The sequence below is a fragment of the Brienomyrus brachyistius genome, chromosome 3, assembly GCF_023856365.1.
Source record: "Brienomyrus brachyistius isolate T26 chromosome 3, BBRACH_0.4, whole genome shotgun sequence".
NCBI lineage: Eukaryota > Metazoa > Chordata > Actinopteri > Osteoglossiformes > Mormyridae > Brienomyrus > Brienomyrus brachyistius.
The window spans coordinates 8,491,421-8,514,635 of NC_064535.1; the positions used below are offsets into that span (position 1 = coordinate 8,491,421).

The 23,215-nt window shown below is 46.7% G+C and overlaps 2 protein-coding genes across 7 annotated transcripts in view; both read right to left on the minus strand.

Annotated features, from left to right (window-relative positions):
* kcnq5a (potassium voltage-gated channel, KQT-like subfamily, member 5a) overlaps window positions 1-1,736 on the minus strand; it is a 75,634-nt gene extending 73,898 nt beyond the window's left edge. The window contains exon 1 of the mRNA XM_049009002.1: window positions 1,132-1,736. Coding sequence (XP_048864959.1) covers window positions 1,132-1,490 — 359 coding nt within the window. The 5' untranslated portion in view covers window positions 1,491-1,736. The remainder of the gene's footprint in view (window positions 1-1,131) is intronic.
* A 10,654-nt stretch (window positions 1,737-12,390) lies between these two features.
* The window catches only part of LOC125739341 (regulating synaptic membrane exocytosis protein 1-like), a 32,146-nt gene continuing 21,321 nt past the window's right edge, over window positions 12,391-23,215 (minus strand). For 5 of the 6 annotated variants that reach the window (XM_049009346.1, XM_049009345.1, XM_049009347.1 and 2 more), the window contains 10 exons: window positions 23,007-23,121; window positions 19,485-19,582; window positions 19,294-19,400; window positions 19,060-19,208; window positions 17,843-18,045; window positions 14,750-14,870; window positions 13,985-14,097; window positions 13,795-13,896; window positions 13,224-13,363; window positions 12,391-13,129 (listed from right to left, as the gene is read on the minus strand). In XM_049009346.1, coding sequence (XP_048865303.1) covers window positions 12,911-13,129; window positions 13,224-13,363; window positions 13,795-13,896; window positions 13,985-14,097; window positions 14,750-14,870; window positions 17,843-18,045; window positions 19,060-19,208; window positions 19,294-19,400; window positions 19,485-19,582; window positions 23,007-23,121 — 1,367 coding nt within the window. In that variant the 3' untranslated portion in view covers window positions 12,391-12,910. Of the gene's footprint in view, window positions 13,130-13,223; window positions 13,364-13,794; window positions 13,897-13,984; window positions 14,098-14,749; window positions 14,871-17,842; window positions 18,046-18,572; window positions 19,023-19,059; window positions 19,209-19,293; window positions 19,401-19,484; window positions 19,583-23,006; window positions 23,122-23,215 lie in introns of those variants that run through there. The other variant, XM_049009350.1, reaches the window with a different exon arrangement.

The window sequence follows — 23,215 nt, forward strand, 5'->3', positions numbered from 1 at the left end:
ACAGATGGGGAAAATGAAGCCGCCCAACACAGAAGGTCAGGAGTAGAATTCATTTAACTCCGCAGTAAGGCTGCAGAGGTTCGTTATGGCCAGCCCGACATAGGAAGGATTCCTTTGGAAATATGCACCAAATAAACTGAAGGCATTCATTACTCGAGCAGACACAAACGAAAAACTTCACTTTTTGTGAGCTTAATGATAAAAATAGTTAAACGCCCAAACATCTCACAAAAGTCTGCGAGAGTGAAAAAAGCGCATACAGAAAGCAAGTTCATTTACATCCATGGATGCAGTCCGGTTGACATAAGGGTGCAAAATTACTTTGGCGTTTTGTAATAAAATAAAAAGTGAATTAATAAAAATGTATTTTACATATAATCCTAAACTAAAGTGCTCTGCGTGGAGACAATCTGGACGGGACGCTAGTCCATCACACATCCATCCATCCATTTTCCAAACCGCATATCCTACTGGGTCGCGGGGGCTCCGGAGCACATAATAAGCATAAAAATAATATATAATAGTATCGATATCTTAACCGCAAAACCATAGTATATGCTAATTGTTAACTAAACGAGCTGATCATGACATTACGGAAACAGTTTAAAGGCAAGATCAACTTATATCAATATTTAAAGAATTTTATAATATAAAATCAAAACCGAAAGAAATGCCTTGGATTAAAACTTACATATTCACTGCAGTCCATACTCTAGCATAAATTCCATTCGTTTTTTTTTTTTTTTTGTTTTTTGCTGGATGGTTCAAAATATTACTATTACTATTATTGCGCTGCTGCCTGCATTCTTACCCGGAGAATCTAACCAATGCTACAAGCAAACATGGTTCGGCGGAAGGGAACAACTAACAGTAATTATCCTGTCTTTAATTGATGGGCAGATTACAGTGCGGTATATTAGAAGGCCACATATATGCGTATATGTGTTTATATCAGATAGACGTAGGATCATTAAAAACTAATATTCCAATGAATCTATCCTTAAGAACTTGGGGAGGACATCAGTTAAACAAAAGCAATTAGACCGGACAATTATGTTAGTATCTTGAATTGGTTACCAACTTTGGGTAGGCAATAATCTGATTGATGGATGAATGACGGAGCGCACTTACACGAAGGCGTGGTACACGAACGCCCATGCTCGGGGTCTCTCCAGCACGTTATACAGGTAATTCTGAAGCCGCCGGTACCTCGCCGTTTTCCGGCCACCTTGCAGGCTGTAGGTGATCGGCTTCCCCAGCAGGCTCAGTCGAGCTCCCCGCTTGCCCAGTAGGTTCTCCGTGCCCCCTGCACCTGTTGTCGCCGGCGAAGAGCCAGCCGGCAGTAAGCCGTCCCCAGCTCTCACCGCGTTGTTCATCGTCATTCTGCCGGACTCCACATCCTTCAAGTCACATCCCTCGCCGCGATCCCCCGGAGATGTCTTCATCCAGAGCCCAGTACCACCCTCATCTCCGATGTGGTTGCGGGGCATGGCATCGTCAGCGCCGGCTGGGACTGCGCTTCGGGCTCCGAGCGCAGGCACATATATCCGAAGAGAAGCGGCGCAAGTTTAGAACAAAAAACCAAACTCGTAAAAATATATATTATTTCTGTTGTATTTGAAGCGGAGACAATCCTATCGTCGTAAAGGTGCCAATCTACTCTTTACTTCTCATATGCAGGGAGTGTGACACAAGTGGTCGGCGCATGGAAATATTTCGATGTGCAAGACGAACTGACTATGGCCATCTGGGAGGAAGGCAGGGAGATGGGGGGTTTTGAAGGGGTGTCGCTGCCTTTCCAGCTGGAATTCGGCAAAGGGGAGGGAATCACGACAAAAAAACCCCGCTGCTCTCCGGTCCCACAGTTCTGAACTGCAAAGTGTGTTCAACAGATGAGCAGATGCGAGCGAACAGTCATTTGCTCCTGCAGTTAAATATACGGTAAAAAAAAAAAAACATATCTGCTAGAAAGTAGATGTGCTGCAAAAATCCAATTCAGACTGAACATGGGTCTAAGTTTGATTAATATTTTATAAGAGTAGGCTACTTAAATGTATGACCAACAGAGGGGTGAATAGGTAACGTTATCGCAGCAATTTAGCTGCACATGCCTCAGCTGCAGGTGTTCATACTTTTATTTTCTTTTTTTAAAAAACTTGTCAAATAAATTATTCATGCTAAACGTATTTAACAGGCTCTGTGATTTACCAGAAACCATTTGGCAGATTCCCAGTGCACATGTCGGGTATATCTGAAGTTTTTGATGATTGTTTCCTCATAAAGTAAGCTACTTTTCTCCCTTTTCCTGCGCAGAACAGGAACGATTCCGTTAATTGGAACTATTTATGTTACTACTCTTCATTTTAGTATGGATGGCTACTCGGCTCATACAGAGAGACGAAAAGGAAATTATGGTTCTTTAACGAGTTAAATGCTCGACTCCGAAGGCAATAGAGTTCGTTCTGTAGCCATACATCTGCTAATTTTGGGTGATTTCCATCTACCTACTAAACGGTCAAGACTGCTACTTTTGAAGAATTCGCTTAAACCCTACTTTTTTTGGTGGAGTTACTAGCATTGTGACTCAGTATCATTCTCAGAATATTTTATTCTTTCGCCGTGCGCTTCTGTCACATCACGTGATCCAAATCACAATAAAAGACGCGCGCTGGCGAAGGGTACTATCGGGCCAACAACTGCCAGCTTGACAAATCAGACAAAGATAATTAGTAAATACTGCCTTCCAACACACGCAGACTCGTGTCAAAGAAACAAGTTGTTAAAATTGCTCCAGTATAAACCGGGCTTTAAACTGTTCCCTGCTCACTTGATGAATGTCAGATGATATAGTTTAAACGATGTGAGGCACGACGTGACAACAAACACCGAGATAATGTGTGTGAGTAATTCTGTTGCATGTGTCCAGCACGTATCGAGGCATATATATTTCACACATCTACACAGGCAGATTTCCGAGCAAGTTGACCATGGGTACGCACGCGGGAACCTCTCCGTGACGTCGTCATACTCACAGATATAAAGAAGCTCACGCGTGCGCGCACTCGCCCTAATGTGTACGACAGACAAATAGGCCTATAAGAAATGCCTCGGACTTAATGGATTTCGTCACCAGACCTGCAGATTTCCTCTTGTACATTAGAAGCCTGGAGAAAAAAAAGGTCTGGCTCATTAATTTGAGCAATGAAGCAGATTAAACGTCTGCATTCTCTTGCCAGAAGTTCAGAAGGTAATTGACAGAGATAGACGACCCGCCTTAACAGAAGATGCCTACTGAGGGAGAGTGAGACTAGAGACAGCTTTTCAGACAGCTGTGGGACCAAATGCTTCGAACCTTGGCTCAAGGGATAAGGGCTCACTTCTGACTCGCTGAAATTAAAATCCTCAAGTTCGGTCTTTCTCTGCAACGCCGTTGCATGGGTCTTGACCAAACATTTAGAGAGATTTGTCACTAACTGAACATCAGTGCACATTGCATATTCATCACCTGTTAGTCACTGATAATCGTGAAATTGTGTAGCCTGACAAAATAATGTCCGTTGGAAGGGTTTTACACTCATATGTAAGACTCAATAAGCTATTTCCAGGAATCACGTTGGACTCTAAGTATGAAGTTCTGTGCTGTTCACCACAGGAATCTATTGAGACATTGTAAAGGTCTATATAATTAATCTCTGAACTTCAGTCAGATAGCTAAGATTCCTAAGAATACTGTAATATAGTTCTTGTTGTGTTCTTCCTTCAGTCCAAAATAATGTCCTCTGCCTGTATTGTTTCCTGTATGGTGCCACGTCATCGTCCCCTTCATTTGCAGCCTATCAGGCACATTAAAGGGAGACTGGGTATGTGGCCACATCCCTTGTGCTATGAATAGGTCTGTGAAAGGTCAGTTGGTCATCTGCCCTTTCTGACTTCAGTGGAGGCAGGCTGGCACACCCCATAGATGTACGCTACAAAGAGACAAATAAAAATGGGGGGAAGCCGCCTTGCGGCGAGAACCCAGGGGAGGCGTGGGGGCAGGGGGTGATAGGGCGAAGTATGGCGTCGATGAGGGCATATGGGAACGTCAAGCTCCAGGGCCCAGTGTAGCCTTGGCTGCACTCCGGTAATGGGACACGGGAAAGCCATCTATCGCCGCATGGGGAGGAAGGGTTATGGGGCAGCTCCCCCAGCTCCGGGGCAGCATCCAGGCCCAGGAGATGGGCTCCCTTCTCAACACGCAGTGTCCTTCTGTGGTTCTGTCTGGTGCGAAGATTTACAGTTCTTGCTCCCAGACACATACAAATGCTGACATATCTGTGTGTGCGGATGCATATGTTTACACCTCCATGCTGAGCATAGTCTAGTCGTACCAAGGTTCAATTGGCGTGCCCATGAGAGAGGATAGCAAAATCGCTGCATTATTATTAATCTGCATACATAAATAAAATCAGCAACAAACAACATTGTTGGGTAATGTAGAGTTGGAAAATGACTTCTTGTCTTGCTTTTCACAGCAGAAAAAACGTTTTATTATCGTAACTGCTGTTTTTTTCGGATGAGTGTGTGCAGTTTAGTTAGGGGGTGTGGCGCATTTAAAATTCAGAAACAGGAAACAGCATGTTGCATTTTAACTGATCATTAAAAAAATAACGAATCAATAAAAATAACAAGGTCGTGACAGGTTACTATAAGTTACGCAGTACAAAGTTTTTCAACAAAAACGGAGCAGATGTTTATTTGAGAGAATATAATTTGAAAAGAACAAGTTTGAAATGACGTTATGACTACGAGAATGTCAGCGTGTCACACAAGGCGTCGGGCCTAACTGAACAACAACAACTCGCTGAATATTCAGCCAAAGTCGTTCATTAACATCGATCATAATCTTTGTTAAAGGTGCTGGCGTTTAGTCAGCAGGGTCGGCACTTCGGAAGGCAATTGGAGCCATCAATTGTATAAAAACAAAGTTGATGACTTGGGCGACACCTAGTGGCCAGAAGAGGTACGATTTAGGTCGCGAAGATAGGGAGAGCGAAGATATCGCGTTTATAAAGCGCTTTTAATGGGATTACATAATGTGGGCACCGACGGTTTTCCATTAGGTGTTCCTGTTAGAGCATTACTGCAGTCAGCTTTGGTGTGTTTTAGAGTTTGTTATCTGCCGGAACGCTACAAATCGAGGCCAAATTTAATGCAATATCCGGTTTATGAAAAATGGCGTATTAGTTTTTATTGCATTCTGTCTGTATGACATTATTGCGCGCAGCCCTAGGTAAACAAACACCGGCTTAACACGCTAGAATTCCCAATACTTATAATTCCCTCAGTATTGACTGGGGTAATATTAAATGGGCTAGAGCGAACACGCTGACGATATTTAACTTAATATCTTTTTGGCAGGAGTCAGGCGAAACATGTCCAGGCGTTTGAAGCTCCGCAGATCATGGGGCCCGCCAGTTCCAGCGTGCGTGTATCTGCTAATGAAAAATGGTAGCGTGAAGCGTGAGACTTGTTTGTGTAAGTCATGGAGTATGTGTTTCAGGCCTGTCTGACTTACACTCTTCCACTAATTGTAACATCTCAGTGTAACTGACACGCGTATAACCTTTACTACCTATGGCCGAACAGCTTGGAACTGTTAATGTACTATGTTACATAGGATCTGGATCCCAGTTGTTATGTGCTGTGTTGCTTGATGGGAACAAGAGTGGTTTGACACGTCTTAGAAGTTGAAATGAAAAAGCACCTGCAGGTTTTCCAGTTTGTTCCAAATGATTGTGTTGATAAAGCAGAACCTTCTTTCAAAGCATTAGAAGGTGCTTTTAAATGTAGATATATTTAGTTTAGGGAGATAAAGGAGTTGAAATCCTGCCCGTATCGCCGTGTCGGTGGACTTTGCTTGTTCTCCCCGTGTGTGTGGGGGTGTCTTCTGGGTCAGTGTTTCCCACCCTGGTCTTCAAGGGCCCCCAGACAGTCCATGTATTTCCAGGTATGGTTGGAAAACACTGCTCTAGATTCTCTAGTTTCCTGCTGCAGTCCAAAAACTTGCAGTTCAGTGACTTCGTGTCTCTAAATTGCTTTTAATGTGTGAATGTGGGTGTTCATGTGTGCATTGATGGACAGTCAGTCCATTCAGGGCGTCCCCTAGCTTGTGGCCTATGCTTTATTGCTGTGTTTCCCAATTGGTTCTTTGGGGACCCACAGACGGTCCATGTTTTTGCTCCCTCCCAGCTCCCTGCCAAACAGTCCACATTTTTGCTACTTCCCAACTCCCTACTGCACACTGGGAAGGACCAAAAATGTGTACTGTCTGTGGGTCCCCAAGGACCCGACTAGGACACACTGCTTTACTGGATATGATTCAGGCTAAACCACATCCACAAAACTGCATAACCAGTTAAGGAATATATATGGACATTCGTATTTAATTTAGGGCTGGCATAGTGGTCCAGTGGATATTTCTGCATAGCCCTGGAATTGGGGAGGTTGATTCCCACCCCTGTGCTGCATGTTACAAATGTGTCACAAGCATGTTTTAGCATGATACAAGAGGAGCCATGAAACATAAAGCTCTTTGTATTATGACAGGTGAGACAGGAAACGCCATATTAGGTATTTGTATGACTTCCTGTTCCCCGGCAAGCCCATAAGGTATGTGGCGGACGCTGGCAAATGAATTGTCGGCTGGGATGTAACACAGCGAGCTTGCTGCCAACCTGCAATGCAATTCCCCAACACACAGGCATGGCACGGCGCTGAAGGATGGCCCAATCTCTGGCCTTCACCCATAACCGCAGCCAGAAAAATCCTGAGGAGATTATATGGCCATCGGGATCAAGGGAGCCGGGCATGAGTGATGAGCGGGGAGACATCAGTGATATGCTCGTCTGAGAGACACGCTTTAGCCCTGGTGTGTTTTTTTAACATACTTGCACGGACGGCCATAAATCAGTGCCCTCATGGAGCAGAATTCTCCACGGCTATGCTCTGGTATCTGGACTCTGTGGAAGGTAGAGCTCTTGAAGGCTCATTGACTGTTCCGTGGTGAATCGACGGTCTGGCCCGGTTAGTACAGACTGGAATGGACACATTCTGCGTTTAACATCCACACCAGGGTAGGGTTACCATATTTGGTGAGATGAAAAAGAGGATGTGTCTAGGAACAGAATATTAATGAGTTTTCATATTCAACGACCAATCAGGTAGCGCCGCTGTTATGAATATGTAATGAGTTTTTCCTGACCACCCAGTAATTTGCAATCCAGGGAAACCCAGACGTATGGAAACCTTACACTTAACTCTTGTTTTACAATCTACACACAACTAACACAATATACGTGTATACAAGTCTTTTTCAACAATAGTAACAAAACACTAAGCTAAAGTTTGTTAAACTTCATGCAAACGTCATGATTCAATTTCACAAAAAAAAAACAAAAATAAAATGTCGAAGTGCCAGTGGTTTTCAGGAGTTGAGCAGCCTGGCACATAGGGATGTACATATTGTTTAATTCGTGAAGTGAAAGTGTGCACAAGCCTAGCAAATGCTCTACGATGATACTTAGTGACTGGCGTATATTGAAAATTGGTGTCTCTTCCTTCACTTGGTGCCCTACTGTAACTTGCCACACTGAAAATACAGGTTACAGCGCTAAAGCAGAACAAACTGCTGATTTTTGGAAAACTGTCCAAATGCCTGGACAGGGGCCCAAAAAAAGGACGTGTGCAGGGAAACTCAGGCATATGGTAACCCTAGACTAAGGGAGGCCTCTGCGTTAAACTCCCTTCGTAGCCTCGGAGAGATTGATCATTGTCCTGTCGTTACCTAAAAGCAAACACATCGCCGGTAAGACAAGCCTTTATTCATATTACTAGGCGATTAAGTGTAAACCGAATACTGACGTTGACCTTAATTGTCCTGATGGGATGTTCTAGATTGAGATTTTATTGGTTGTGTTTGTTCAGCCGATAAACGTCAGAGATATGCACCATGGGGGGGTGTGAGCTTCCTGTAGCCACTGTAGATGAGTATCTTCTTCCACTCATGCAGGGCCTGAGAAAAATAGATTTTACGGAGTGGTGGTCACCGTATTTGGATAGGGGCGAGTCCCCTGGGGTTCCTTCAGAGACAGGTCCAAATTAGAGTCCAAGGAATAGGGTTAACTGTTAATTGTTAAGGGTACATCCTCCTCAGCTTTGGGTCCTTGTTGACTGTGGCATTGGAATGGTTTTACTTGGCAGCTGTTGTTGTTTTGCTCTTAAATGTGATTCATGCTAGATTATTTCGGTGTCATTTGAATGGCTTTTCTGATGTTGGTTCTATTGGCGTTTTCGGTGTTGTGCTAGTTATACTAATTATTAGGCACTCATTAGAAGCTTAGCCTAGGAGCGTGTGTATCTAAGCTGGCTTCCTGACAGTCTTTGGATACCGTTAAGTTTTATTTAGCCGAAGATTCTGGTAACACGTGGGGTTGTCAAAGCCACCACAGAAAGTGGCACTGTGCTCGGCCTTCTTGTCTCACCGAGACCCTGTGAGTTCCCAAGAGACCAAGTTAGTTTACGGTTTCATCCGGAATCTTAGTGCTTCTTCGTACATGACAGCTGCATTATTTAACTGTAGCCCAGTACAAGAACCTCCCGGGAACCAATCTTTAGTGGAAGGTAGCCCAGTTTGATACTAGACTGAAGGACAAAAACAGATAAAAATCAAAATAATTCAATAAGGCTGTTCCACCTCCCCCATGAACACTGGCCCAGTGGAGACGAACCATGCGGCGTGTTTGCTCAGAGGAAGAGTGTCAGATGGGCTGGAGCAGGATTATCTGCATGGCTTTCAGTGGATACAGCAAATATTTGCCGGCCCCATCAGAGCTGAACAGTACAATGCCCTTTCAGGCATACTAGTCAAAGAAGGGAACAAAGCCAGTGCAGTTGCACCCGCTGCGCCCAACCAGGACTGGGACCTCACTGTAAACTCCCTGTCGCTCATCTCAGTTTAGGTCCCCTCTTCCCATGCAAAAGGTCATGTTGACAGAGGTGTTTAAAGTGCCATTGGTTTTTCCCAAAACCAGCAGAGCAGCAACAAGGCCGCGGGATGGAGTGGGTTTTGCAGTGGGGGTTCGTTAATTTCCAAAGTGTAAACAATATATTTAAAATTTTTTACGATCCCTCACATTTCTGCATTCTGTTAGAATCTGAAAATTAATGGAACGAGTTAACCTTATGAAATTACCGTAAGTTTATGGTAAAGCCAGCAGCCCCCCCCCCCCAATGTTGGGAACTCTAGGGCAGTTTACCCTAACCCAATCCTCGGGGATCCCTTACACCAGTGGTTCTCAAACTCGGTCCTCGGGCCCCACAGCCCTGCTTGTTCTCCAGCTATCCCTGCCCTACACACTGCTAATTACCTGGATCAGGTGTGTTAAGTCAGTCAGAAGCTGAAAGACAGCTGGGACTTGTGTGTGAGGCAGGGATAGCAGGAAAACAAGCAGGGCAGTGGGGCCCGAGGACCGGGTTTGAGAACCACTGCCTTAGACAGTGGCTTAGGGGACTGCTTTTGGCGTCTGTGCCGATGTAGCAGCTCTCTTGACTGCCCTCATTGCAATGGACGACTTTGCAGTGGATGTGTGCGTGACACTGCTTGTCTGCAGTCTTGGATATAGGCAGCAATCTCAAGGCCCAAGTGAATCACGCAGTAGGGTCATACCTTATCAGCTCCTCAATGTCAGCTACGCGACGGACAGAGAATCAGGACTCAAGCTCTCATGTTTCCAGCACCGGTCGCCGTACCCTTAAGCGGCCTCGGCTTTGGACCGTGCCAGGCATCAGCACCTAACTTTGTACACCGCAACAGCAAACACCCGCACAAAGGAAATATTAGAGCGGGGATTCGTCTCTCCCACGCACAGATCAGCTGTCAAGCCACACAACAACAAAAGCATCTCCCCGGAGAATTTCACCTTTGTCAGATGATAGGGGGTGACAAAAGACATCCATTTATCTGAAATCCAGTATCTATTTTAGTACCCTAATGAATCCGAGCGCTGTGTACGACTCAGGTAATGCATGTCATCCTTAGCTGTGGGAGGACACACATTCTAATTTGGGTCTGAAATTACAAGGCCAAAGAGCCCCGCGTACTCGCCGAGCAAAAAATACTGTGCAGTTTTTTGTTACGTGAGCGCCTCTCTCAGGGCATCAGAGGAACTGCTATAGGTTCTGTTCTGCAGAGTTACATCACAGACCACTGACACTATCTGAGGACATCAGAGATTTCGGTACCAGCTGGTACCATAAAACAGCAGCTGCTGAACTAAGCAAAACTGTCAGACGTCAACCAGTAGCACAATTAAGCATAATTAATTTGAAGCTCAGCTGAAGCAAACAGCATCCGGATTGGGGCTACAGGATTATGGAAGGATTATGACGAAATCTTGCCCTCCCTGCTACAAACCCAACATGCTATATGTATCCTGCACATGACATAGAAGCATTTAACTAAATTAGTGTTAGATGATTGTTATTCTTCCGAAGTTTATACTGCAGACACTTTCCGTTTCGACTCCTGCCAGCTGCTGCGTATGCAGGACTATTTGCCAACCCATGGCGAGGAATAAATTACTTTTTATGGAGCAGACAATCGTTTCAGGCTAAACGTGAAAAATAAAATCACAACTGAAATGCATAACCTGAATGTTACACCTATGTTGGATGTTCCAGGTCTGATGCATCCTGAGCAGAGGTGGAAAGTTCAGGTCCAAAAAGTAGAAATCGAGACCAAAATTTTGTTTCTACCAATCAGATGAGTATAGAGCAGGGGTCTCCAACTCCAGCCCCACAGAGCTACTGTCCAGTAGGTTTTCTATCCTACCTGGCTTCTGATGAGCCACACCTGTTCCTGGTATTTGCCTGAGACCGGGTGCGGCTCATCAGAAGCCAAGTAGGATAGAAAACCTACAGGACGGTAGCTCTCCTGGACTGGAATTGGAGACCCCCAGTATAGAGTCATAGTCACAGGTACGCAATTGATGAGTTGAAACAAAAGCTTGGTCTGGATTCCTGCTTTCTGGAACTTAACTTTCCACCTCTGATCCTGTGGAGCATGTCTTGTATGTGGCTCAGTCTTGTCGCTCCTGGAGTGCAGGACTTTATGTTCTTGTATATTGGAGTCTAGTTTAGCATGTTTTAAGTCTTGGTTTAATAGTCATTTGTTCAGGTTTGTCTTTTGGCCCTGTTCTGTCTCTTGTAGTGTCGGTTTCCTGTTCATAGTCCTGGGAGGCAGCGTAGTGTTCTTGGACTTGTGCCTGTGACCAGAAGGTTGCTGGTTTGAATCCCAGAGCCAGCAGACTGATGCCAATGTTGGACCCTTGAACAAGGGCCTTAATCTCTGATTGCTATCCCTAAAAAATGCACCACAAGTTTCATTCTCACCTGTGTGTACATTTCAAAAAGGAGAGCATTTCAATGTACCTCTACAAATGGCAAAATAAAGTATCATTTTGTTTTGTGATCCATCTGCTTGGGTGGGGGTACAGTCCACTTGTCCTGGTTCCTGTTTACCTCAGGTTTCAGTCAGTTACCAGTTTTGCAAATAATGTGGCGCATAGTGGTGTGGGGTCCCTCTGACTGGACATAAATAACCCCAAGCTTAAAATGACCACCAGGGGATCGGCTGTGCCGGATGCTGTTGTGACTATCACCAGGAAGCGTGTTATTGATTTGTACATAGTTCTGGAAAAACTAAATACAGTGCAGAAATACAGCAAAACACTGCGCATTATCCACACAATCTTTTACTTGTAAACCATAAAAATGAAACTCTGATATAAAACGTACAGTTCATATGAAGCATGTCTGGTACAAAGATGCACTGCTGGGTATGGCCGCGGAGCACATACAATGGTCAAACATCTGTCAGCTTCCCGTACGAGTGACAGAAGATAGCTGGTCCCCCGTGGGGCCAAAAGGGGGGGGGGGGGGGGGGGGGGGTTCATAATGAGGCTGATGATCAGCTGCAGCTACACTGGTTGGACCCTCCCTGAAACATTCGAGTTTCCAGCACTGCTAGGTCCCGGCCAGTAGTATAAGGGTAGGAGGGTGGGGATGGTCTGCAAGATGTAGACCTCAACCAAACGACGACCTCCGAAATACCCACAAACCTCCCCATTGTCTTATATTTACAGGTCCTGTTTGTTGAAATATACTTTTTCCCCCCATACATATACACATACAGATATCCTTTATGTGCCATAACATTTAGTTAATTGTCTTACACAGTTTTACTGCCCCAAACACAAAGCAATATCAACCACAAGGTACACTGATATACACCAGCGAAATGGATGTCGGTTTGATTAGTGCTACAGTACAGTGCTTCTTCTACTTGGGGGGGGGGGGGGGGGGGGCAGGAATGGGACAAAATAGAAGTGAATTCAAATCAAAACCAAGACTTATTGAAGACCAGCAGAATCGGCTCAGGCACACGAGAGCTATGGGCTGCAGTCTAAAGGGCAGATGTAGGTCACGCCTCACACTCTTAACAGGTGAAGCTTAGTTGTGCCTCCCTCCTATTTGCTGGAGGTGGTGGTGGGGGATCTGGACCCATCCAGAAGGCTTTTAGACCACATTGAGAGCAGAGCTAGCGCACTAGATAAAGGATGATCCACAAATTCACCTGTTTACTCAAAGATTCTACTTTGAAGACCTTTGACCTAAAGAGCTCAGCTGAATTCCATGAAGTCCATAGCAATTCCCTCTTTTCGTTCCCTGATCACTTTAACTCATGTCTAATGAGCATGGACTAAAATCAACAAATCACATGAGGAACATAAAAGATTGACTGTCAGAGTGATTCGATGGTTCTGTTAGTCTCTGGTGCCGGTCCATTGTGCTCGAACCTCCAGCATGGTAGCTAGGAACGGGTACCCAATGGACCCGGTAAAATGTCAAGCGACGTCTGGGAGGCTCGTCGGGTCAGAGGGGCCAAGGTGGGGTCTACTAGAGAGGAGGCAGGAAACAGTTTGTACCAGCCAATCACTGTACTGGACAGGTCCAGCTCCTCCAATAGGATCTGTACAACTCCCATGAAGCACTTGTGGTCCATTCGGCCATAGTCTCCCCAGACTATCACCTGAGAAACAGACCATGGGGTGACAGACAAGGAATGAGATGTGATTTTTGCCAAGCACTATAGGAGAACAGAATTCCAGGAGTGAAGCACATACCTGCAGCACTTTGCCCTGAGGAGGTTCCTCAAAGAGCAGCACCTGCTGGTATAGGGGGTCCAGGGTTTTCCGTGCAATCTTGGTTTTCTTCTTGGCCTTGCACACACCGCTCTCCAGTAGGTAGACCTTCACATACGGAGCTTGAGGAGACAGAAGACGAGCCGGTTAATGCTTAGTTGACACATTACAAATTTTATGCTGTGGGTTAAGTATCCGTTGGCGGTGTTGGTTAGTGCAGTTTGAGTACTAGAATGACTAATATTGCTGCCAGTATGAAATTCAGGGGAAAATATTAAAGAGGGTTGCATGTGCGTTTCCTCATCTCTCACTTGATAAAACTTTAAGAACCGAATATCCTAGAGGCGGTTTTTCAACCACTGGTCCTGTTCTCAACTGGCGGAGGGGGTTCTGTTGGGTCACAGAACCGGGGCAGGGAAATGTGATTCTGTTGCAGAAATGTGGACTGTCTGGGAGTCCCTGGGGACCGTCTTGTGGACTCGGTTGAGAAACGCTGTCCTGTGTTGCCCTTTGATACCCAGGGTTGTATGTTAGGGTTGGAAATTGGGCTCACCAGGGAGGGATTTGGACCCAGGTTTGGGTGTGAGGCCACGGGCCCGGATCACCTCCACTTCCAGCTGTCCCCTCTTGCCCATCAGGCCAATTTGGACATCCCCTGGAGCACATACACTAAGTGAATGACTTAGGCTGCTGGGAAATGAAGCAGAAGGAGTAAGGGTAACAAGGGGAATCATGTCACTCACCCATCGCAGGTGTGGCCAAGGTCTGCCTGCCTACCAGCTGTGCTGGGCCAAGGCCGTCCAGGAAGTCACTGAACTGACCATCTGCTCCCAGTTGGGCACCTGAGAACAACAGGCTGGACCAGAGACAGAAGTCACACTGAGACAACCCATCCCATTAATTTACGGATTTATCTTCTTTTTAATTCAGATCCCGTGGTGATGAAGCGCTCAAAGCTGACGGCGACTTAATCACAGTCGTAACCTATTCGAGCTCAGCCAACAGCAGGTGGCCGAGACAGAGAAGTTATCTGAGACACGACTTGAATTTCCGCACGGCCCAAGCACAAAGCCGGCTTGAAAGTGAGCCTTGTTTCCATGACCTAGTGCTTTCAGGAATGTCTGGCAGAGACGTAGGCTGCTGGCATGCCTCGGTATGAACGCATTTAACATCCTCTCTCCAATTAATCAGTCAGTAATTAGTCCAAAGCTTTTCTTTTGCTTCAGGCCATTAGCGGAGCTTGAGTGGTGGTTGAGGTCTGACTGAGCATGTACGATTATTTTTAACACCTTGCTTAGACGGAATGGGAAAGGAACCTATTCTGTCTAAGGAAAATGAGGAGGTGATCTGTAAGCAAGGAGCACCACCCCCTGATTTTTGTTTTCAACAGTCTGGGCTGAAATGCTGGACACACGCATGGGTATGTTCCTGAAAGCTGAGCATTGGTTGAGCGTTAAGTGGCTTGTACTTGGCAAAGGACAGTGCACTGAGAGTCACATGGTACTGACTTCCCCTCCGAGCTGCAGCTGTTCATGCTGCCGTCGGCTGAGTCGGCGCTGCGTGGGTACTCCACCGCCATGCCCGTCTCCTGGCTCCGCTGGATCGGACCCTTCAACTTCTTATTGGCCTCTGAAACACAAGCGTGTCAACACGTCAGTAGGGAGGCTCTGTCCACGTCATCAGCAGAGGTCTGCCGGAGAACTTGGAACCGAAACTGTGTGCCAGAAATTGGGACAGGTAGTCAAGTCAAAGATGTGAGATGCATTTCATCTGATACAACAGAAGAATAACCTAAACATTTTATACTTTTTGAGCAAGATTTCTGTGTTGAAAAAGTGTTGGTGAGCAAAACCTACTAGTCAATGGAGTTGGTCAATGAAATATGTGGATTGTTGGATGTGGTTGAATAAGACCTGCACTGTTGATCTGTTACTCAGCTGTACACCACAGCCCTTGCCAGTGTCTGGTTATTCTCCCCAATACCAAAATAACCCAAAGCAGGCCACTCCTGGCAAACCTCACACATCCCCCAATAGCACGAGAAGTCAGTCTGATGTGTAGCAGGTGCCCAAGTACAGTGGGAGCACCGACGCAAAACACAGGATTTTTGATGTTGGAGTGCGATGATCTGCATGGTCACATGCTTTCACACCTGTCCTTCCTCTCATTTTGACAGCTCAGTATTGTTATGACCTTTTCTGCCCAGAAAGCCGTACTTCTCATGATGTAACAGCATTCGGCAGGGGTGTCGCTACGATCATTAGACTTCAGGTACTTGGCACAGACTAATCTGTCCAAGGATCCGCCCGCCCTACCTGTACAGGTCTGTTCATGGGCTCCAATTCTGCTTACACCAGTACCTGGGCATTCAGTGGAAGCTCAGCCTAGCTGTCCTTAGGCCTAGTTGACTCCTGAACAGCATGTATGTCTGCAGTGTGCCATTTACCTCATTTGTGCATCGCTTTTTACAAAATCGTCAACTAAAAATGCCCACTTGAATGTCAATGTAAATAATATGGTGTAGCTCGCTCTCTCATGACAGGAGCACTCCGAAGGTTTTTAGAACTCAGACCTAGACTAGGATTACTGCGATGCTTTCAGACTGAGGGCATGGTTGTTCAAATATTTGAGCTAAACAAATCATTCAGGCTCATTCAGATTAACTCAGGGCTTCTGCTCAGGCTCATGACATGTTAAAATTCAGCGTGACACGTCCTTCATCTTTACTCCTCATCTTATGACCCAGAAGAGGTGCCACAGATTAAACTCAGTAAGACGTATATGGAATAGACTCTTCCACGTGAAGGAGAATCACCTGACGTATCACATGACACACTCTAGCTCCCCTACTGTAGCTCACTGCATGCGATGGTTAAGATCCAAGTGTGTCCTGTCTAGCTTTTAGGCCAGCCGCTGGTAAAGAAGAGAGAGACACCAGACCACCTGCTATGGGCGATGTGGATACAGATCTGCTGAATTAAAGTGAAATTCAGCACCGGTCACAGTTTGATTTATCATCCTGAGGCCTTTTAAGATATTACCCACAGGCTTGGCAGAGAGATCAGCCAGGAACTCCACTATATTCATTTTTTTGGAAATCCATTAATCAAAACATAAATAGGCAGAGCTTAAATATATGGGACATTAAAGAATATCAGGTCCAACTTCAAAGGCGTCTGTCTCCATTACTTCTGATTAGAGTCCATACGTGATGTCAGGGGGCTGAAGCAGCAGTTCTGCCAAGACCAGGGCCGACTCTGGGCCCCCTGCTGCTCTTCAGCCCAGAGACGCAGGAATGCTGAAGGATCCATGTTCGGGCCTGAATGGTGGCCAAGCTTGAGAGCTGAAGCCATTCAAGGGCAAGAGGACCCCTCATCAGAACCTTCTAAATCCTCAATTTGAGGGACATCTGTCACAGGTGTCACCCCAAAGACAAATGGATCCATTCCGCTCTTTTTAACCGCATCAAAAAATGGCAGACTGCCGTTTTTTTTTTTTCCTCAGTATTTACATTCAGCAGCAACACGTCTAGTTAAGTGAGAGCTAAGTGTTTTCAGAACCTCTCCTTAGGACGCCGTAAAATTTTAAATGTGAGTAAAAAAAAAAAAAAAATCACTGATCTACAATTGATCTATTCTAAGAATGATGTTGGTCATTTCTGTGGATCTAAATTATGAATGAGAAGGTCTTAGACACCCTACATTTTGTGGTCATGATTAATGAAGCGATTAGAGACAAAGAAAAGGTTACAGGACAGAGTTCACAAAGGCCTTAATCGTCAACGTACAGTCAATCACCTCCTGTGAAAATGAACCCTTCAAATTGCGGTGGAGAATTTAAAGAAGGGTTCTACTCACGGTTCGGGAAATGTCACCATCGGTTCAGGACGACTCCACGCTGTGAGACGCTGATGCACAAGTCCACGCTATCAGCCACTTTACAAGATTTAACGTCAGCCATCGAGTTTACGGGCTCGCTCACGCATACCATATAAGGCTTAGAGAGCTGCAGGAGGAGTGTATCAGCACTGAACAATGGCCATAAAGCAGACCGCACATTCACACACAGTCGGCTTTTCCAGGGTCTGTGGCCTCTCCCATGACCCTTAGCTTGTATGTGACATCAGCGTTATGGGCCTACAGCCCCTCCCAGGATCCACAGACAAGTCAATTTAAAGAAAATTTACATTAAAGCGATGGACTGTCATTCATGGCCAGGGTGTTCCATGCCTTCAGCCCTGTGCTTCCTGGGATAGTTGTGCTAACAATGCACAATGAAAGCATCAAGTAGTCATGGGGGATGGATGGATAAACTGAAACAAAATAAGTGTTACATGATGGTGATAGTAATGTTTCCAAAAGCATAATGGAATGATATCGAATAGAAAGGGCAGGGATCCAGAAATGCATGTCTGCCCCCTCCCTCCCCCTCTCTATACAAACAATTATCCACATTGACACACTCATGGGCTCCCTGTAGTATCTGGGCCCCTGAACCTTCCCCTCCTCACCCGCAACCCTATTTTTATGAGGTGCCAGGGTGAGACCAGTACGGGACATAGGGTTCTGGGATGGAGCATGGTCAGCTCCAGAGGGACGGACCTGCCTGACCGAGCAGCGAGGTGCTCCTGCTTCTCCGGGTGGGCCGGCCCACTGCGGCCACCACACGTGAGCTCAGGCTGGTCCGCCGCTGCTTGGAAGGCTTCCCCGGAGCCGGATCGGACTGGCTGCCATCGGCACGCTCCGATGGGTACATCTCCCCACTCATGCTGCTGCTCTTCAGGAGGTTCCGGCCCGGAGTGTGGCTGAAGGTCCGGCGGATGGAGAAAAGTTCAGCTCGCTAACTGACCCCAACCCCGGGCCGAACTCGTACCTTGACACATAACCAGCAACCCTGCTGAAAGTCAGCTCCGTTTCATCGAAGTGACCAGACACGAGGAGAAGTTGCAGGAAGAGGCCTACATTATTATACGGCGAGGGAGCAGAGGAAGGAGGAGGAGGAGGAGGAGGAGGGACAAGCTTCAGCTTAGGAGGAAGAGTGTGAAAGGAGATGGGGGGAGGTGAGGCCCTTGAAGAGTCCATCTCCCAGAACCGTTGGAAGTCCATGCTTATACAAGGAAAGGGAAGAAGCATGTGCAACCTCAATCACTTCTTTTCTGTGTCTTTGTTGGGCAACTGTTTGATGCAATTGTCTTTAACAAATGAATGTCTAGTAATTAGCCTGCGCTGTGGCTAGGCAAGCCATCCTATAGACAGTACAATCTATAGGATGGCTAGTCTATAAATCATGATGCATGAAGGTGACCCCTGACCTTTGATATCAGCCTTTTACCTCAGGTCCCCCGTGACTGAATGCCTCCTGCCGGCTTCATTTGAGAGGTTCTTGCCCCCTTTGCCCTTCTCCTCGTCCAGGCCGATTGTCCCCCATGATATCCTCCTCTCCCTCCGCTCCACCCCCTTGCAGCTCTCCAGAGACTTCGACCTGCATTTCACCGCAACGCCAAAGCCCCAACCGTCGGCATGGGACACAGACACGGAGGGGCTGACTTACAGGAAAAAAAGCCAGCGAGCATCAATGAGAATATTGCATGTGATTTTTAAAAAAAATGCTGATCTCCGGATGCGAGTTCTTGAGGAATTCGCATCAGCTAAACAAAACGTACATTTAATCAAATTAAAGAAGCACAAAAATACATGTAAAATACAGAAATCAGGATGTTTAATACACACCACACAAGATAACTCACAATGACGTGGATCTCTTCATCAGCCCAGATGAAGTCTGCCCCCTGGTGGGTGAGCAGGTAATGCGCACTCACCTCACACGACCCCGCGGCCGTTCCGACTGCACCGACATGTAGCTGGCGTTACTGACACGCGAGGCACTGCTGTCGCGCGACACGGCCGAGATGTCGCTGACGTCGCTGTCTGAAAAGCTGTCGCTGCTCCGTCGTCGACCCCTGTAGCGCTGAGGTGGAATCAGGGAACAGACATTACGCCATGGGAATGCTATAGCACCGGGACAGGACGGCCTATCCGTACACAGCGCTCACCTCTCGCTTGACCTTTGGCTCCCTCTGTAGGTCATGGGTGGTATTGCAAGTAGAAGTCCTATAGGACTGGACTTTCAACTGCACCTGTCGAGTACGCTCCTCCACCACTGGGTAGTGACATGGATTCGAATGGTCAATGCACACGCAGACACAGCTGCCCGTACACATACATGCACACCTACACAGGTTACCTTCCTCAACGGAGTTGCCCTTCACAGGCACCTGTGGCAGCTGCCTCGCTCTACGGGTGGCTGTTGGGGTCACCGTGGAGGGGGGGTGTGCAACAGCCCTGAGAAAGAGATAGACAACAGGAGAGTAACAGATCGTGTAAGGGAGGGGGGAGATGAACGCCACAGCGCTGATTTATCAGTAACTGTCAGCCACGAGAATGAATTTGCGTCTGGCTACTTGATGATACACACAGCACTGGAAGAATCTACATAGAAGATCAGCATCTGGATTTGTCTCGCAGCCATGGAAACTGAAATTCCAGTAAGCAGGAAATCAATGAGATTACCAGAAGAGCAGCAATGAATAGTCAGTCAGAAGTCCCTTTACAAAGCAGCACAGGGAAAAATGAGTCCAGTTCAGCAGGGAATCCCACAGGTTTAGGCTGAGGGACAGGGAGTGAGACGTGATCTAAGGACAGGAACCACAGGGACAGCGGCAGCTTCACTAGTGTCTACAAATCGCAGATCAGTGCACAGGTCAGCTGGGCTTAACACTGGGTGTAGGAATGAGGGGAAGCCAGAAGGAAGGACACTGCACGGGATGGGGGGGGAAAAGGGGAGTTCAGCTCGCCGATGAGGTGGGAACAGGGTGTGGATTTGGCACCTGTCCCAGTGTGTATTTGGCCGCAGCGGTGGAGCTCCTCTGCCGCCCCGCAGTATGGAAGTGGGCCGGATCCTGGACACACTGCAGGCCCACGATGGACATTAAAAGCAAACAAGTGGGAGAAGCAACTGCTAAACGTGAAGAATTAGCAGGAATCTGGGCACACTGGCATGCGGAAATACAAAGAAAGGCCATGGTACAGAACGCTGGGGTATATCTGCATAAAGAGCTTTTCTAGTTATCGATAAGTGGTGCTGGGTGCATTATGGGTGAATACAACCAAAAAGTGACAATGGACCAATAGTGTCTCTCAAATGATGATAGCCTGAATATCCACAGTCACCATTCCATTCACAAAATGCTGGTAATAATTGGACCAATTAAGCTATTGAAATTAGCTAAAAATGAGCTGAAACAAAATAGACACACAGTCCAGGAACTGATCTGAGCCGCAGGCTATAAGCTACATAATGTAGACTTCAGGGCAATTAAACAGCGGGTATCAGGCAATGGTACATTAAGGTAAAGAGAAGTCTCTGGTACCCCTCTTCCTCTGGGCAGCCTGGCTGAATTAGTATTCTGGGGCTGCCAGACTGCCTACGGGGCAGAGACCGAGTCCACCTGAGAGTGGCCAACAGCAGCCCCCAGTGGTAACAGAAGTACAACGTTAAAGCAGTGCAAGTAATCTATGGACGTTCAGAGGAGGCGTGGCCAATGAGTTTGATATCAAAATGAAAGTAGTAATTGGGTGTGTACCTTTCCTGTTCAGGGGATAACAGTCTGACATCTGGAGTCAAACAGTTGGTGCTAGCACTTCTAGCACTGGAGAGAGATGGCTCAATATCCCTAACCCCACAGCAAAGCAAAGGAAGAATGGCAAGAAAATTAAAGCATGTCAGACACTACATCTAGAGTTAAATGAGACTACAAGGACATCAATACTGTTTAAGGGCTTGGAGGAGGTATCTATGGTGAAGGACCTCAGCGATATGTGTTGAGGTGCTCCTATTTTTAATAGGGGCAAATCACTCCGATTGCCTGTGGTACGTCTAATGGCACCATCCTACCCGACACCGTCCTCATCCATGAACCTGAGCGAGGGCTGTGTGAGAGCGCCCCCATCTGGCCGCGCGTGCACCTGCAGCCTCAGGCATGGGGGGGTGGTCGAGCTGCGCGGGTACCGCACGCAACGGCGTCACGACCAAATCCGCAACCAAGCAACGTTCGCCACTGGTAACGGAAGCTTTTCTCTCTTCCAGCCTCAGCTACAGAGGGTTAGGGTCACTGTGCTTGGGTCTTAAGGCTGATGTATGAGGATGTAGTGGGAAATTATAGGCCTGAGTTATCTCCCAACTTACCTGTACATGTCCTTGTGCATCTTGTTCATGAGCAGAGGCATCTTGGGAGGAAGTGCGCTATTGTACCTGGAGATGTTCCTAGGTGTATTCATGTAAAACGCACACGCAGGAATGGGATATTAAAAAGAGTCATTTAAAAAGTTGTAACTACTACAAATTGGTAGTAAAACCCATTTCTAAACGTGCAACTTTTGCAAAAATGAAAGACTTTCAGTTGGAATTTTCCAGAGCTTTTATCTATAAGCAGGGCTGACCCAACTCTTTTTGGGACCCTAAGCAAAGTTGGATTAACCTATTTGTCATCTTCCTTCCCAATTCTGAAAGGCTGAGCCGATGCCCCCCCCCCCCGGAGGTCACCGGGCCTGTAGCAGCCGTTCAGTTTGCTATTAGGGTTAAATATATACAGCACATCCTGAAATCGGTGATGTGAAACATAAGGCCCCCAAACCCACTGTGGGTGAGATTTACTTTGTCAATGAATGTTTAAACCTAACTGGGGACCAATGTAAATATGTGATTGACAATATGCGATCAGTTCCTGGGAGTGTTACACAAAACCGTTCTGAGGGCAGAATGAAAAATGATTAGTTCAGAGAGATAACCAATGGGATTGTAGAGGCGGCGGGTCTAACCAATTACATGCCTTGGTCCCGCCTCCTCCAGTGGCTTGGATCCACCTCCTTTACAATCTGATTGGTTCTCTCTGAACGAATCATTTTTTTCGTTCCGCTCTCAAAACATTTTTGTGCAGGTAATGCTCCCATTAGCGCATGATTATTCCCCCCAATAAGGGGACAACACCTGAGCTCTGATTTACCTTGTGCATTCTGTACTCGTGCCAGGGACCACTCGATGCTCACTGACGTCACTGAGCTCATGAAATGGGGTCAACAGTGAACACAGACAGCACAAGGACGTGAAATCAAAGGAGGCAGAGTGAAAGAAAACCAGGCATGAACGTAAGAAGTAAAAAAAATAACATGGAGCAAGCTTAAACTACAAAGTAAAAAGTCCACACTAGATAATTTGTCACAATGATTCACTTTCGACATCTATCCTCAAGTCATGTTAGCTGCTTTCAACACTAATTCTCCAGCACAACTCTCCAGACGGCAGCAACACAGGAATATGCAGTCCACCAGTGTCTCCTAGTGGTTCAGGATTGCCACGACTAAAAGCTTCAAGAACTCATTTCTCGCACAAAATGGGATCTTTTTTTTTTTTAGGATTTAACTGCTGAATTAGTGGGTATGTGCTTCCTTCAGAATAACAATTAGTAGGACATCAGCTCCATGTGCAGCTCCACTGGTGATCCAGTGCATCTCCTCTCAGATACAGAAATGACGTTATTGCTGGTCCAGGTGTTGTTCAGCACAGTAGCAAAGTTCGTCATGCAATGCCAGCAAGTCGGGGTCTCCTTCCCATGTTTCCAGGGACCAGCCATGGTGGAGGATCTCTGCCCACTTAAACAGGACCCAGCCAGGTGCGCTGTGATTGGCTAAGCCTAGGGGTGGCACTGACCTGTGCAGGATCACGCCGGGGGCCGGCTCGTCCTGCTCATCCCACTGTGGTACCTTGGGCTGCGGCTCAGGTGACAAAAGTTTGCCGGGCCTCTCCCTCTCTCTCGAATCGCATTCTGGGTCACATCGGGGGACACAAACAAAAGGGGACCAGATCAACACTGAGCTTGAGCATGGGGTCTAAGGTCTTCACTGCACAGAAAAATCTGA